The 17,623-nt window shown below is 41.4% G+C and overlaps 2 protein-coding genes across 7 annotated transcripts in view; both read left to right on the forward strand.

Moving 5' to 3' along the window:
- Positions 1–6,258, forward strand: part of ITGB6 (integrin subunit beta 6) — a 55,574-nt gene extending 49,316 nt beyond the window's left edge. For all 6 annotated transcript variants that reach the window (XM_065637317.1, XM_065637318.1, XM_065637316.1 and 3 more), the window contains 2 exons: positions 1,564–1,730; positions 3,502–6,258. In XM_065637317.1, the coding sequence (XP_065493389.1) occupies positions 1,564–1,730; positions 3,502–3,603 (269 nt within the window). In that variant the 3' untranslated portion in view covers positions 3,604–6,258. The remainder of the gene's footprint in view (positions 1–1,563; positions 1,731–3,501) is intronic.
- Positions 6,259–15,338: 9,080 nt separating this feature from the next.
- PLA2R1 (phospholipase A2 receptor 1) overlaps positions 15,339–17,623 on the forward strand; it is a 41,632-nt gene continuing 39,347 nt past the window's right edge. Inside the window, exon 1 of the mRNA XM_065637626.1 lies at positions 15,339–15,505. Within this exon, the coding sequence (XP_065493698.1) occupies positions 15,403–15,505 (103 nt within the window). The 5' untranslated portion in view covers positions 15,339–15,402. The remainder of the gene's footprint in view (positions 15,506–17,623) is intronic.

Raw genomic sequence — 17,623 nt, forward strand, 5'->3', positions numbered from 1 at the left:
AACAGAGATGCCACTTTTCAGCTGCCATTTGGTTTCCAGGCAATAAAAATGTTTGGTGTGGTTTTGTTTGTTTGTTGGGGTTTTTTTTGTTCATTTGTTTGGTTTTTGTTTTGACACATCCAGTGTCTCAGTGCGAAGGGTTAGTTATGTTTTAGGGAAAGCCATGCAGATTTGTAACCTCGTTCTGTTGACACAGAAGGCATTTATTTTGTTAAGCCTCTGTGTAACCTTTCTCTAGCATACATGTGAGAATGGAAGTGATTTCACTGTGCAAAAAAAGCAGCTTCCACCATCAGAGCAGTAGTTTGGTTTTGTACAGGTTACTCTTATAGCAAACGTGGTTGTAACAAAGCTAGTACTAAAGAAGTAGATCTCTTTGTAAACTACACTCCTGAGACTCAATAATTTAAGGGTAAGATTTTCTCTTTATTAAATAGATTTATTATGCATTTTAAGTTGATCTGAAAAAAGAAGTGAAAGAACTATCTTAAGGAAGGCACGGTTCATTAAACGCTGTGCAGTGAGTGGCCCTCCCACAACTCTACAATAACCAGCTTCGCTGTCACCTGCTGTTCTGCTTCTGGCCCTTGAAACTATTGTGCTGTGGTGGCTGTGACGCATGTGAATGTAACTGAGATGAGAACAGCAACACTGCTCAAAAAATTGATTTCATTTATGGAACTGAAGTCAAGACAGCAGCAGTAGCCAGGGCATTAACCCACTGCTCAAACCAGACCCCTCAGAATTAGTTAAATCAAGAAAGAAGTAATGTGAAATACAATCATATAAGCCAAATAAGACTGAAATTAATTTTTCAATGTCCTTAAACCACGGATGAGCAGAAAATTTTCTGAAATAGCAGCATTCACTAACTCTCATGAGCAATACTTTTTAATATTAAAATAATCAAACTTCCTAGTGTTTTGGCAAAGTAAAAACTTCAGTTTTAATTTTGACTCACTGAAATATTGCATGATAAAATTTATTGCAGAACTTGAAATGCAAAATTCCTTCAAATTGTTCAGTCCAATGTTTTCAACAAGTCTAATGGATTTTTCCTCATTGTTTTCATGAATGAAATGCAGTCTTTTCTATTTTCTCAATATCATTGGTGACTTTACCCTGATATAGATCTCACTAGAATCTTTTCTTCTGCAACACACTGAATCTCAGATAACTGAAGTGGAGCTTCAGCCATAACATTGTAAAATTCATATTCTTGTCAACTCATCCCTGTTTTTCAGAATTATATTGACACAGATCTGAAAATAATTTTCTAACTTTTCTTCTCAGAATCCTGGTCTGTATCCAGTAGCTGCTAATTGACATGGTAAAAGAGAACTGGAAGAAGTTGACAATTTTTTTTAACACTGTCATGTAACATTTTTCAGCCAGTTTCACAAACCCTCTAGCAAGCTAGAAGGAGAAAATAACATGAACTTGAAGGAAAAGACATTTACAGCTCAGAGCAAATGAGAAGCGCAGCATGCCTCTTGGCTGGTTTTAATAGCCTAAAATTTATTGATTAGATATCCACAGTCATGATTGGTTTTGTTTCCACAGATTGCCCACAGCTTCCAAATATCCCAATGATAATGGTGGGTGTCACCCTTGCTATCCTTCTCATTGGCATTGTTTTACTTTGTATTTGGAAATTACTGGTGTCAGTTCAAGACCGAAAAGAGGTGGCCAAGTTTGAAGCAGAAAAATCAAAAGTTAAATGGCAAACGGTACGTGAAATGCATTCATTTTATATGAGGTTCTTCAATTTGGTTGCACGATGCACAACTGCCTTTAAAATTCTGTGTCTTGGTTTTGTTCTTTTAAACTGACAGATTTTACTGGTAGGTTTTCGCTACATTTAGTATTCTATGAAGTGAAATTATGGAATGTAAAATAGCTAGAGTTCAATTTCCTGGTTTAATTTCTTCCACATGTAAAAGCATATAGATAACATTTTTTCATTGGTTATTTTTAATTAGTACCTTGCCTTCGATTAATCTTAGCAAAGTTGTTCACTGCCTATGTAATTGCTAGTGGTGTACCTCTCTTCTCTTGCCTGTTTTGGGAAAGAGATTATTGATGGTCTCTGTCATGATGAGAACTCACACACAGGTAAGGAAAGAATGTCCAAAATGTAGGTAAAAGGACAGAGAAATTCAGGCCTTATCTTCTATCTATAGCTTGTGGACGCCTATGCAAGCTTATACCACATGTTCCCTTTTCTTCTTTCCTTTCTGCCCTTGACTTTTTTGCTGTCCTGCAAAAACTTTACGACTTCTGAGGCTCTTTGAAAAAAAGCATGTTGAGTAAGCATCTCTGGTGGGTGTCAGGAGGACGGGCGACATGCTGTTGTTCACCCAGCTCCGTTCTTGTACAAAGCCCTGTGACTGCAACATTTCTGCAAGAATGGACACTGCTGGCCTTTCAGCTTTATAGATGGGAAAAATCAGTTACCTACAGGCAAGGGCCCTCAAGAATGTTTTCTTAATCCATTGGGAGAGCTTCATATAGGAAGAGGGAAGGGAAGGATACACTTGATAGAAGCATTTTGATTTTCTTTTCTGTCACAAGAGGAAATGATAGGAAGTGAATGATGAGAGGCCAGGATTAAAAGCCCAGGTGGGACTTGCCCTTTTCCCAACACATGGCAGTCTGTGTGGCTGAAGCAAGAGGACCGTAACAAGTCACATCTCACTGCTGAGACACTACCTGTGCTTTCAGAATGGTCCAACCACAACATTTGATACCCAAATTATATTTGACATATTTGATAAAGTATTATTTGACAATGCGCATTACCTTAATCTGGAAGGCAGATGTGAAGGGAAGTGTGTTCCTGACCCTAGACTTGCTTGTGCTGCTTTGTATAGACCAGTCTGAATTTCAGTGGTTTGGGATATAAGTGAGCTGCTGAAGGCTATTCTAAAATGATCAAAGGTACAAAACTACTGTACAAAGAATAGACCAAAAGTCCTCTCTAGGGAAAAGAAACAGTGGGAGGAGGGTGGGTTACTGGCCTATAAATTATGCCTGGGGAAACTTAAGATGGGATGTTTGTTTACTGACTTGTCTCATACAAGCACAGTGAGACAGCAGGCTCCAAAGAAGCCAAAAGACATCATTGCACAATGGCTGCTTACAATTTATCCAAAGATACTCTTGATCATAAAAGTTTGCATGGATTCAGAATGTCTATAGACAAATCCATAGGAAGAGGTCATCCCCTCTGACTTGGGAGGTTTGTGAAATTTGTGTCAGCTTTTCCAGGGACATCCTGCATCACCCACTGTTGGGAACATGTTACTGGGCCGGGCAGATGTCTGGCCCAAGTATCTCATGAAGTAGAGCACAAATCATCTTCTGCACACAGGGGAGCAGAGTGGTACTAACTGGTGCACGTACAAGGCAGTGGTGTGCAGCTGCATCTGCTCACAGATGATGCAATAGCAAGATGAGTTAAACATTGCACGACTCCCATTTCTTCTTTTTTTTTTTTAGGAAACAAATCCACTGTACAGAGGCTCAACAACCACTTTTAAAAATGTAACTTACAAGAACCAAGAAAAGCAAAATGGGGCCATGGCTGCAGATTTCTATTAGCACTTCTGACACTACAAACTTAGTTTTACTGGCAGGAAATGTAAAACCATTTCTTTCTTCTCAGCTAATTTTGTGATATTTGTTTGCACGTTGCAGTGGTATAATCATTCTGTTAGGGAAAATATATCTTGTGTTGGGAAAATGATAGATAACATATTAATGGTAAAGGTTAGTAGTTTTTTAAAAATCCCTTAATATTAAAGCCCCTCATCTTGAAAAATAGCATCACAAATATTTTTAATTTTCCAATATTGAGGATTAAAAAATACCTTATATAAGCCTATTTTTGTGAAAATAAGTGTATGCAATGAGCTGTATACTGCTTTGTTCATGCAATCGTATATATTTGTGTTTAGAAATGTATTTGTACCAGTCTATTTGGTGGGCTTTTTAAAATTTTAAACTATATTTTTTTCATGAATGCTGCTTAAACTACTGAGGTTAGAGGGTCTTCATGTTACCTGTGTGACTGAATAGTTTTTCTTAAATTGCAATGCTGTTATCATTCATAGCACTAGGAAAAAAAAAAGCCTCAACAAAATCAGCTAACATGCTGGCATAAAAAAATTACAACATTACAAAATTAATATCACTTTTCCTCTGCATTTTTTAGTACTCTGGAATGGATGGTCAAAATGTACATATGAATGTACTTACAAAAGAAGACTTAGAAATCAAAGGTCACAGTCACAGACAGTTATATACATTCCCTATGGTAAATTGTATACTTGATCTAAAAAACTCATTGTCCACTTTGTGATAAATATTTACAAAGTCTGTGCAACTTCAGTCTCTGTATCCTCTACAGTTCCTGGATGTGAGACTGATATATTAGCTCGTTCTGACCCACGCCTGTTTTAGGGCCTGGTCCAAAGCCTGCTGGAATCACTGGCTACAGATGAGGATTTAGTTTCAGTGGAACTATTAGTTTTGGTTTACAAAGATTGTTTTGTTGAAACAAACTGGTTAACACTGTCTATTACTGGAATAGAGCCTATAGTATATATTTCTGTGCAAAGAGAAATAAGCGGTATCACATGCCTTTGGAAAGAAGGTAATGCTATAACCACGTATTAAACACGAAGTTATTGCAGTGTGAAGGAAATGCTGGCTGTCATTAAGCTGGAACAGATTAATTACAGGTTCACATCTGTACACTTCAGTGTTCCTGCATATCTCATAGTGGAAACTGTGCACAAAGCCTTGTGTCTGCAGCCCTTCCAACCACTAGACTCTCACAGATGTCAGTGCAAGTTACACATGGGACTAAATCCTGTTTCCCTGGCACATGGATAAACTCACGGGAGGCAAAGCTGGCCCCTGGATTCTCTCTCAGATTCCACTTGGGTCAGGATTGCCTGAGGGACTAGGGAAATCTGGACTTAGCCCATGTAAATTATCTGTTACTCTTTAGTTTTTTGTGTAGAAGTCATCAAATGAGAAACTCTCTGAAATAAATGAAAATATTTGTATTACTTTTAAAGTAATAAAAAATCTACTCTGTTTATTAAATAACTTTTAGTTGTGTTTCTGAGATGGCTGATTTTGCTGCTCAATGCTAGGGTTGAAAGCCTTTCTTCTGTAGGTCTCCCATTTCAATATTGAAATACCTTTCTGTATTCAAGCATTACTAGCAAAGTGGTGTTCGCATTTCATATCAAGCACTTGGTGGTCTACATTCCCTGCTCCTACAGGAGATTTCATTTCACAAAGCTACTTGCTCTCTTCCCATCACTTGAATCTTCTGCTCATCAGCAAAGATCCAATTTGGAAGGCAGACGACGTTTGCAGTCCAATGACTCCTCCTAGCAATCTCTCTCCAAGTTATCAAAGATGTACAGAAATCAGGCAGTATGTTTTGCAATTTCCTTGCTGTGACTGACTGTACTGTAAATGTTCTGTGTACCTTCAACATCGTCAGGCTGGAAATCACTCAGATAATTAAGAATCCATCAGAAGAGGGAAAATAGAAGAACTTGGTGAGGAAGGTCTCTATTATTGAGGAATATCCAAGAACTAGGCTCATTCACATGAGCCATTCTTTTAACAGCATGAATTTAGATTATAAATTTTGACTGAAGTCCCAGATTTCAAGAACTTTCAAGATCTTACTTGGCATTCACCCTAGAAATAAGAGTGGTGTTAATCTTATTTTTTATTAACTGTATTATTTTATCTTGTAGCATTTGTACCAAAGTTCATATTTTTCTTCTTTTTTTTTCTTCACCAAATTATGAGTAGTTTTATTTGTGGTGAGTGGGATGAAAAAGTCTTTCTGCTCTTCTCATGAATGCTGTTTTGGCCTGAGGCTGGACCTTGAGAGTGGCCAAAACATTTTTAATAATAATGCTTCTGTTCACTGAAGACCTAAACTAAATAAAAGAATAATCATTAGCAAATTTATGGTATTTGTGTGTCTTTTACACTCTGTAGAACAGTAATTTCAGTAATGTATGTTAAATGCATAATTTTTCATTTGATTTATAAAAGTTTCATGTTAACCTGTATTGTGTATGTTCAGACTGCATTCAGCTTTGTTTTGTAATATAACTAGTGGGTAATGAGTCTGGGATAGAAGGCTCAGATGTCAAGTGCAATTATCTCCATATCTTGTCTACCATATATACATATACGCATGTTTGTTTTGCAGTGGGCGTAAGGGAATTATTACCCCACAAAACTTATCACACGCAACCTGAAACCAAAAAAAAAAAAAAAAAAAAAATTAAGAAAAAAAAAAGGATACTTTTTATCTAAGTCTTATTTGATACAACTTGTTCCTCTAGAAACAGAATTACTTAACTGTGAATAAAAATTGTACAATTGAATGCGTGTTAAAATATGGTTTTATTGTTCTTAATTTACCATTTCAGCATATGCTTTTATGATTTTTTTCACATTATTTCATTAATCTTAGCAAATTTCTCATGCTTTGGCATAACCTAGAGCTTATTTTATAATTCCTCTCCCCTGCTTTTTTAAGACAGCACATGGGTTTTAACAAGTCTGGATTTTCTTCTATTTGTGATGCTTTTACTTTTCAAGGAAATAAGTTAGTGGATGAATGCCGTAAACAACATATTTTGGGACCTCTGGTTACATATGGTATACAGCAATCTCTAAATTGTACAACTTGCTTAAAGCTAAAAATCCACTCATTTTGTAAGTGTGACAGCAGTAATGTATTTTTGGAACTACATGGCAAAGTGTTTATTTTCTGTGTAATCTGCAAGTTACCTCTTCTTTTTTTCCTCTAATGAAAAGTCATGTATTCTGATGTCTGCTAATTTCCTGCTCTGGGAAACAGAATATTCCTCTGCCCCCTCGACAGGACTGTAGTTCAAGCCAGTCATATTCTCCAGGTACACAATAAGATCATGTTCTCTTGCACTTCACAGTGGATTGTGAAAACTGAAGCTGATACAGTTGCATAATGTATACTCAAGGCATGTAATTTAGAATGTATTCTACCCCAAAAGTTGATATATTTATTTGTTTTTAGGCATGGTTCATGCTTAGAAACTTTTTTTCTGTGTTTTCACTGATGTACGTATCAGCTTATATTGACAGAGAGAAACAAAAGCACAGTAATGACATGTAGTGAAGATAAATACAAAGGCTTTTGCTTTTCAAAGACCTTGGCAGAAGAGAATTTTGTTTCTTGTAGCTGGATCAGTCTCTCTTCTACCAGTCATCATGCAAAACCAGAGAGAAACAAACCCAAAATTTCGTTGCAACCTCTCCCTTCCTCATGCTATTTACACTACAGCTTAGATTTATTTTTAATCAACTCAGATAATTTAAAATTGTTTCAAGACATTTCTGTGTTCAGAGAGATGAAGTTCTTAAGGCATGATGTATTTTTTCATATACCTTTTTCCACAGGGTAACTTTTCTCAACAGAGTGTTTTTTCATTACTGTTTCCACATTTAGAACAGGTAGGAGTGTAAATAAACCAAAGATATTTATGTATGAAGAAACAGGAAAATTCTCTTTAGTGTTCAGCAGCTTGATGTTACCTGTATTTGGAAAAAAGTGTACCGCCAGCTTCCATCTTCAAAGTTAGTAACTCTAGTTCAGAGGCAAATTACATCTCCTGTTGATCTTCTTAGGTGAGAGGTTAAAACTTGCTTTCTCTAAAACTCTCAACTGACCTATCAGACCTATAATTATAGCATGATTACCATGTAACAAACTCTCAATTCTTCTATTTTAGGTCCAGTTGATTTGAAAAATGAGAGATATGGGGAAAAAAAAAAAGTAAACAAGAAAAACCCCATCCCAATCCAAACAGGAAAAAACCCAACCAAACAAAAGATCCCAAATAATCTCAAAAATGATGGGGAAATTAAGCTTGAAAATATATCAAACTACCAGGAAAAAACAGTGCAGACCAAGATTCCTAGAAATCCTCAAAATCAATGAATTGTTACAAAATCATTTGACACATTTCCCCCCTCTCCCCTTCCCCCAGTGTCTGCAGAGAGCAAAAGTCCTTTGGTCCTTTGTGACAAAATGACAATCAAATGAAACATGGACAAGCAAAAGAATTTGACTTTTTAGGGATACAGTGCTCTGTACCTCTTGTGTTCCTCCTGTCTGGGACAGCAGCTGCAAGAAACCAGTTCAACATCTCCCTCCCATAGACTACAGGTTTAGATTCCCATTCCGATGCTCTCTGAACCTGGCAGGTACAGGGCTTGATCAGAGAGAGCCTTCTCACTGAACCCAGTGTTTACTATAGGTGAGGAGTCAGCATCCCAGAGCTTGTGGAAAGACTGTCCCTTATGGTTTGTCCACTAGAGGTGTTCAGGAAATTCCTTCCAAAATACATGTGGAATTCATTGTGGGCTGGATAATCCACACGAAAATTGTGTGGACAACGTTCACTTTGAATTGGACTGGTCTTTATCTAGTTAATCTTTCTTCCAAAGTAAGGACATGTCCTAAGTGTCCGAACATGTTTAATTCAGTTTATGTGATTTGCTGTACTGTCACCAGTTTAATTAATTTAGATTAAATTTGAGTTCTTCCATGTTGAGATTCTAAGAAGATAATGGAGAAGAAAGATAAATATCTGGGAGTTTTCCTGCCTTTCTCCATATCAAAGGCCAAGATACCTGGCCTGACTGGTTTAATAGCATTGGTGGCAAGACATTCCCTCTGGTTAGAAAGTCATTAGAGCCTTTCAGTGACTCATAGTCAGAGCATCTACTCTATTGCAATTAAAGCATTTAAGTTTTTTGACTGCACATTTGGATCTGGTGATAAACTCAGCTTCGTAATAGTAATCAGAATTTCCCTGCAGAGAAATTAATTCTTGCAAATGTGTCTGGTTCTTTCACAGGAGCAATCCACGAGCAGATGTAATTCTCCTACCTGAAATGAACAATGAGAGACTAAAAATCATTGGATTTTATCAATCTAATTTCATTTCTCATGCTCGTTAAGAAATTTTCTATTTGGGCCTGGAAGGATGCAAAGGAAAAATATTTTTGCTTTTCCTATTGTCTTGCCAGCATAAAATTCAGAGAAGAGAGCAGAAATTTTAACAAGTGGTACCTACTCATATGTGTGTGTGTGTGCATATATTATATAACTTATAATATAGTCTATAGTCTATATAGTATAAAATATATATATTATATAATTTATAATTATGTAAGCAATGAAGACAGTTCCTACCACTGTGTGAAGCCAATGCGAGCTCTGGCTTGCAGACTTTCTTAATTTCTGGTTCTTCAGTCCTCACATATGAGACTGTGTATTTGATTTACCACAAACCAAAATATTGAAGATAACAAAAAAAAATGTTTATTTTTCTTATTGAATGCAAAGTAAGATATCTAATGCAGAAATTATTCCACCTGGGAAAGTAAAATTGCTTTGGGTTTCTCTGTGTGCATATTCTCTAATGAGCACAGTAAATGTTTCCATTAGCTGTAGGATTTCTGAGTCTAAATGTGCACGCATAACTGGAAAAAAAGGTCAGCTCTTCTGAGCAGGAGTGTACGAGGCGCACAGGCACACCCTCTGCCAGCCTGCGCAGTCATGTCAGCACCGGGTACACATCATGCCCTAGAATTCCTGCAAGCGCATATCCTTGTTCAGAGTTTTACACCCAGGCAAGTTGGGTTTTTTTTCCAACTAGATTGATGGTATGTTGTCAGTGGTTGTCTGTCCTTCCTAAGTTGTTCTTAGTAAATGACAAAACTTAAGGCCATACCCAACCCCCACTTCTGCCCACTCCAGTTTATAGCAAAGCCAAGCCTAGCTCACAGACACACTCCTGCTTCAGTCACTGTTAAATCAACAGGACGCACACAGAGGCAATGGGACCCGGCAAGAGGGGGCTTGGTGGTGGCCACTGGAGACCAGCAGCGGCAGATTTGGACTCCCACTTTGTTGCCTTGCAGCTCTGATGCCAAAACTGCCAGTGCTGGCTGGGGGCACAGTGCAGGCATGCCGGCATGGAGGGGACACACTGACTGAAGGACTTGGACTTGAAAGCGTCATTTTCCCTGGAGCTGATAAAAAGCGTCCACGATGCTTCTTTGTCAGAATCAATGTCCGCTCCCATTTTTTATAGTGGAACCTGCTTATTCCCTATTACCCTGATTTATGAAGCCTCATTCTAATAACGAAGAAGAGTTGTGCTTAAGGAATTGGTTAGCACAGTGTGCAAATCAGGAATGGCTTCCCCTACAAACCTGTTTGCATACAATTGCGAAACACAGAGAAAACTGTCAGTCTCTCAGGTGCGTTTAAACTGTGAACAAAAGTTGTGAAACTTTTATGCAATTTATACTTATTCTAAAATGTCTGCTAAGTAATTAAATGATTGTTTTATTGGTTTGTTTAGAAAGTAGAGCATTTGTTGTTCACAGTACGTGTAATTTCTGGTGTTAAATACAATGAGTCATAGGTTTGTTCAGTAAACAAACCTACAGTCTAATATTATTATCTTTTCTTGGGAACACACTAAATACTCTTTTGTAGCAAATCTTTGCAAAAATTGGCTGTCTTATTCTACTGTTGATTTCACTATAATAGTACTAACAATGGAAGGCTCCCTTGATGGCAGCCATGTGTGTTTTAAAGCCTGCTGACCCCAAGTTAGCAAAGTACTTATGGGTCTCAGTTACCGTAGAGATGTGGGTGGGCATATACAAAGGCTTAAAGTCATTATAAGCATATAAATGCTTAAAATTTAAGCAACGAATTAGCTTACTTGCCAGAGCTGAAGATTTAAATTAAATACTGAGGTCAGTTACATGATGAATTCTTGAAATGCTTTAACCAGTGGATCAGCTGCATGTTACGGCTCTCAGCTCTGTAAACCTGCACTAGTTAACAGAGACAGGAATAACCTGGAAAATATCTCTAGGCATAGGCTGTCTAGGCCATTGAATTCAGACATGGGGCAGCTGAGAGCAGAAGTAGTTAAAAGCTGAATGAAGAGTGCAGACAAAAATAGAGTTGTACTGACTGTTTGCTCTGCATGTAATTTCCCTTTCTATGGTGCCAGTGTGATTTAGTTTTGCTCTATTAATTCAAAGTTCTGACTTAACACTTGCTTTTCTCAGAGGTTCAGTAAAAGGCAATCAAGGGAAAATCCAAGACTGTTCCCTGCACAACGTGATCACGTCCCTTCCCTCAAGGAGTGCAAGAGAGGATGTTCAAAAGGTAACACTGAGCCACAGCCACTTCCCTGTTTCCTTGGTGTTCCCTGTGGAGATGCTGACAGAACATTTGGGATGCTGCAAAGAACTCTTCACGCTCTGTTTTACCCATGTCCTTCCAGCCCCACTGCTAAGGGGCATTTGGAACTGCAGTGTATATAACTTATAAGCATATGTGTATTTTTGCTTTAGCTGTAGATAGTTAAAATTATGAGAAATGCATGGCATTGGTGTGTATATATAAGTGAAATGAGGATTTGCTTAAAAGCCTTGAATATGGGAAAAATACAGGTAAGGGAGGCAGACTTTGTATGCAGTACTGTATTGGGTAAGTATGGAAAGGGAACCCTTGTGAGAAAAGGAGAAGAACAGCAAAAAAAAAGGCTGTTACATGGAAGGATGAATGACATACCAGGTATGGCGGTGCCAAGGATTTCAAAGAGAAAGGATAAGGTGAAGACGGGCTTTGAGAAAATAATGTGGGTGGGCCACAGGCTGTTCTGGCCCCATTACCCAGTTTTGGTTTATTGCAAGTATTGCAGTATTTGATTTTTTTCCTTTAATTTGGATGGATTACATAAATGTCTATCTGCTATTGAACCTGATACTATGCCAATCAACAGCCAGTTTGACATGCTAGATTTATAGTAACAGTAAAATTTCTATCCAATATTAAAGCATCTATATTCTGACAAACCATTCTGGATTCGTGTCACGTCAGCATTTACTGGAAGAGGAAGGACTGAGGGTTTGGAAAGGTGAGGATCCATTGGGGGGTGGCTCCTCTGGCACAGTAACAGCCATGTAGGCGGTTACTCTTTCCACTTCACCTCCAGGCAGTAATAGTAGCTATCTAGCAGAGTTTTAGAAGCACAAGGCTGTTTTAATGCCCTCGGTGCCACTCTTATATGGGAATTTTTCATTTTGGAAAAAGCGGTTTCCAGCCTAAAGCTATGAACAGCTAGCTAATAAAACTTCAGAGTCACATTTAGAAAAACACATTCTGACTGATGAACATTAAACTGGCAGTTTGCAGCTAGGGTTTTCACTTAACCTGAAACTGGCCAGTGTAAGCTGTCCTGTAGGGTCGTCTGACCTGCTGTGGGCTGACGGGACCGAAACTGCAGAGCCGGCAGCGATCGCCTGGGAGCACTGGAGGACAGGGTGGTGTGACAGGAACGTGCGGCTGGAGCTGCCAAAAGGAGAAGGGGTGTTGCTGGGCATGGCTGAGGCGTGTCAGAGGCAGTAGGGAAGGTGGAAGCAGTGCCTGTAGTGCCTGTAGCCAGGTCGAACTGGAGTGGCAGAACTGATAATGAGTGTAGTTTTGAGACTGTGGTAAACGAGGAAGCTTGTAAGTGAATGGAAGATGAATACAAACTTGCGAGTTGACCTGAGAGGCCTGGTAACTTTCATTTTTTGTAGTCAAACATGATCTAGGACAAGGACTCTGAAAAAGACAGAATTGTTGCTTGCTGGGCATGGCCAATGAAAGCAATTTTGGTCCTGACTTCTCTTCCTAGCTATTCTCTGGTTTGGTATTCCCATTCTGGCTGGTAGGAAAAACATAGGAGACCTCTCCTCAGATTTCAGATTAAGAACAGAAATGACTGCATGAAAGGATGCTGAGCACATGATACACTGGATATCTGTGTGTGTGTCTTGGAAAAGCAACGGGTTTGTAAGAAAAGGGAATTAATGGAGTTAGTGTGAATTTGATGAGGGCTTGTAGTTGTGACTGAAGGCCATGAATGTGCACTGGGTTAGTACCTGTGTATAGGTCTCCTAAAGAAGGCTGAGAACGTCTAAGCAAAGACAGGAGGCGGTTTTGAAAATATGTGTAGAGTACCTAAATAGCAAAGGCAGATGAGCTCAGACAACTGCATAGATCATCAACCAAGACAGGAAGAGAAAAATATTTACAAAAAGTGGGCTTCAGACAGAAAATAAAGGAGCCAAATCAGTACGGCAAATTCCTTGAAGGAAGTTAGGTAAAGCTTCAAATAAATTAATCAAATTGTTAAGTTATGCAATTTAATTTGCAAGATAATATAAACTGTGTTATCAAGTTTACTTCAGAAAATGTTGCCAACCATGTTGGTTTTACAAGCCACTATGCTAGCAAGGGTGTCTTACTATTGCAATTAAGTAGAATCACAGAATCATAGAATACCGGGTTGGAAGGGGCCAAAAAGATCATCTTGTCCAACCTTTGTTGGCAAATCCCGGTCTAGATAGTATGGCCCAACACCCTGTCCAGCTGAATGTTAAAAGTGCCCAATGTTGGAGAATCCACCACTTCCCTGGGGAGATTATTCCAATGGCTGATTGTTCTAATTGTGAAAAATTTCCCTAGGTATAGCTTAGCTAGAAATACCCAGGCCAGTATAACTGCAGCTGCACTAGAAGCAATTTACTACTTTAGTAAAAACTGTTTAGTCAAAGAGGAAAATCTGAGTATCGAAGAAAAAACAGAAGGAAAACTATTCAGAATTATTATGTTGTTAATTAGCATTTAGTAAAATATTTACAATAACATTGTTGATATGTTCATTATTAGGAATCTGTAATCAGAACGTGCTTATTTTGATCTTACTGAAATGAGCAGAAAAATCCACCTGAGGTGGGACTCCTTCCCACAGCCCAGACCAGCCCCATTTTTGCTCACTGGCACCTTTCTTTTTAAATGTAGTACCACAAACACGATGTGATTGCTCAGTGTGACCCAGGAGCAGGTTTTGGAGCAAGAGAGCTCAATATTCAAAGTGGTGGCCAAATACTCCTGAAGAGATTTACATTTTTCCAAGTTGCTAGATTTCCGTGAATTGCTCAGTAACATACTTCTCTCAAAATCTGAAATTCTCTGAAAGTTGCAGCTTTCCTGAGAAATACATTACAGCTCCGTGAGAGTTACAACCCTTCTGTCTTGCAAAGTCAGGTCACTTCTGGAACAGCTTGTTCAGCAATGTTTCCTGCTGTTTGTTCTTCTCTGCCAGACATTTTTATCGTCTGTTGAACTGGGAGAAACCCCTCCAGTTATCAGCTTCTTTCTAAGTGTTTGGCTTCCCTCGCTTCTCAGTCCCTTCTTCTACCAAACCACCAGTGAGAAGCTCCCCACAAGCCCAGAGGTTTAGGTGTCCATCCTTATATTACAATTGAGGTGGACATGGGGGAACAGAGGCCAGTGCTGTTATGGATGTTTCACTTATGCTCCAACACTGTACATTCATTTTGATACATTTATGTATATATAAACTTATTTGTTCCCTACACGTGAAGAATAATGCAGAAATATGCTTAGTCAGATTTAAAAGGAACTGTCCTGCCGATTCTGGCAAAACTACTCTGATCTTTAACCTAGAAGTTCTGCTTTTGACGTTCCCTCTGCTATTCATAGCTTTCTTAGGACTGAAACTCGATCCATGTGTGGCAGCTCCCATAAATATTCCAACTGAAGACAGAGATTAACAGAATGGAAGAAGGCAATTATTTTTCTCCATGCCAAAATGTAAAACATAACATTCGATTTGACAAACTGACCCGGCTAAAAAAACCATTTCTGAGTGGGGTCTGTAAAAGTGGGGATGCTCAGGGACACAGCAGCAAACCTGTGAACATGGACTGTGTTATCAGTGGTCTCCATCCTCCGGTGACTGTAATTTTCTGGTTCTTTTTGTGATAGAAGTACCTGGCATATAGGCACGAGAACGTAAGTGTTTTCAAAGGGAAAATAAGATTACTAATAGAGTTTTTTGTCTGCTTGAGTCCACAGCTGTGATCTGGGCAGAGGGCCCGAGCTGCATGAGCGGCGTTTCCATGAACGGTCTCCGGCGGCGTCGCCGCTGCCGAGGTTACCGGCGGCCGCTCCCGGGGACGCGGGCGAGCCGTCCAGGCTCGGCGGGCGGCTCCAGCGGGACGGCCCCCCGGCCTCCCCTGCGCCCCTCCCGCGGCCCGCCCGCCCGGGCCGGGCCGCTCCTCCTCCCGCCCCTCCTCCTCCCCGCCGCGGGGCGTCGGCGGGGTGGGAACGCTCCTCTGCCCTCCCCGGGGCAGGGCTGGGCAGAGCTCGGCGGGGCCGGTCCCCTGGCGTGGAGCGGAGCGGGTGGGCGCAGTGCCGCTGCGATGCTGGCCGTGCGGCTGCGGCTCCTGGCGTGCTGCCTGCTGCTCGGCGGCCCGGCGCTGCGCGCCGCCGCCCTCAGCCGGGACGAGGTGCCCTCCCTTCGGAGTGAGTGACGCCTCCGGGGGCGGCCCGGGGAGGGAGAGGGGGGGCGGCGCGGGGCGCGCACCGGGGGACGCCGCAGCGGGTCGGGGGCGCCTTTGGTCGGGCAGCGGCGGCGTCGCCGCTCCGCACCGGGCTGAGGCGTTCGCCCCCGGGCCGCTCCCCAGCTCCGTCCGTCCGTGCGGGGCTTGCAGCGGCGAGGAAGCCCGCTGGCCTCCCGCTTCGGAGTGCGCTCCGTGCCCTCGGCTGAACCCCGGCGGCTCTGGGCACTGCGGGCGGCCGGGCCGTGTGAAGGCGCGGCCGAGTCTCCTACCGGGGTTAGCCCGACGCCAGCCAGGGGGTCTGGGCAGGGTGAAGGTCTCGTTCTGCACAGGAGTGAGGGGTTTGGGAGGCGTGAGTGGCCGGGACAGGCACTGAACCCGTGTGAACCTGCCCCCCTGGCTGTGCCTTGCTCCCTTCTTGTCCTCCCCACTTGTTATTTTCCTGCCTGTTGCTTTCATTGAACCTAGAGGGAATGGGGATTTTTTTTCTTTTTCCAAATAAATTCCAGTTATTTTCTCTATTACTGCATAAGCAATTCTCACTGTTTTTGAGGGGGAAGGAAGTGGGAGGTGAGGAGGAAGGAAATGAAGATATCTTGTTCCCCTAGTTTTGTTACAGCCATTTATTCATTATTGGCCGTGTTGAACCTAAGTAAACAGGAACTCGGAGGTACTGGTCAGCTGTCAGCTCTTCATCTGTGGCTTCACATCAGCTGGAGGCTTTGCTTCTGAGTCCTTGTTTCTTGTCACCTTGTCCTTGTATGGAGGGGCCTGGACATGAGAAGTGGGATGTTTCCAAAGGGGCAGTTCCTAAAGCATAGGCTATCTCCTTTTCTCCTTGGGTCTTCTGCAGCTTGGAGGTCTTCAGCTGCAGGATTTTGAGCACAGGAATCTTCCCTGATGTCAGGAACTTTGGAACAAAACCCTTCTATGAGAACACCTCTAAAATGGATGGTATAGCTTCACAAGCTGAAAGGAGAGGAGCCCTAAAAGCATTCCTGGGGTTTGGTGTTGCTCCAGTTGTCTCCTTGCCCACTTGAGAGGGCTGAGCTGGGGTCTGTGGAGGCGTCACTCAGCCTGCCAGCTCTGTGTCTTACCTCTGCCTCAAGCTGGCAGTTACCTGGCAGCCCTCAGGCCAGCACAGCTGTCTTGCCAATTGCATTTTGTAGTTGGGGAGTGGAAACCACACTGGGAAGGGGGCTGTGTGGCTCAATAATTAGTCTGGCTGTTCTTGGCATAAGTCGCTGCAGAATGAAAAGGGGAACCACTCTTATTCACGGAGATCCTCCAGCTGGGTTGTTTGTACAGACTGTGTAAGACCCTTATCTTTTCTCAGCAGTCATTGCAACTCTTAAGAGCCTTACAGATAAAGGCATTCAAAGGTTGAGGATCCTTCATCTTTGGGTTGTGGTCTTGTCCACCCCCCCAGCCCCAGGAACTTGCTGTACGGGAGCTCCTGTGGGGTGTTGAGGTCAAGATAGACTGGGAATTTGCGTAAGAACTTTGTTTAAGTGTGAATCCCAGTATCATGGTGAATTAACCTTAATAATCACTGTTTACTGGTGCTAACAACATCCCAGCTTCCACTTATCTAGCAAATTAACTGTGTATTTTCTTGGTCAACCAAGATAAGACCACTGTGGGAAAGACAAACCTTAGCATGAGGGGCAAAACCCCTCTCTGGCCACGCAGATAGGCACGCCTGTGTCGTCCATGGAGGACTGGGTTGGATAAGAAGAATGAAACCAGCACAAACTGCACAGAAAACTCAAAAGCAAAGGGACAAGCTGGGTATCTGTCAAAGGGTGTTATCTGATGGCTTCTCAGTGAGTTCAGACACTTGAGTGCTATAGAAATACAGTGGATTAAAGGAAACTTGCTTGGCCCCAAACTCTTAAGGACTTAATGTAGGACAGCTGCTGGGTACCTGGGAGATGCAATTACAGGTAACAGGCTGATTCTCACCTGCTGCTAGTCAGAAGGGCTTGCCCCTGCTCCCACACTGTCACAAGCTGCCAGTGTCTATAGCCATGTGGAAAACAGCCTGTTACCAGTGATGCAGTCTGCGGTGTGACTCCATCCT

Source organism: Caloenas nicobarica, chromosome 6, assembly GCF_036013445.1.
Source record: "Caloenas nicobarica isolate bCalNic1 chromosome 6, bCalNic1.hap1, whole genome shotgun sequence".
NCBI lineage: Eukaryota > Metazoa > Chordata > Aves > Columbiformes > Columbidae > Caloenas > Caloenas nicobarica.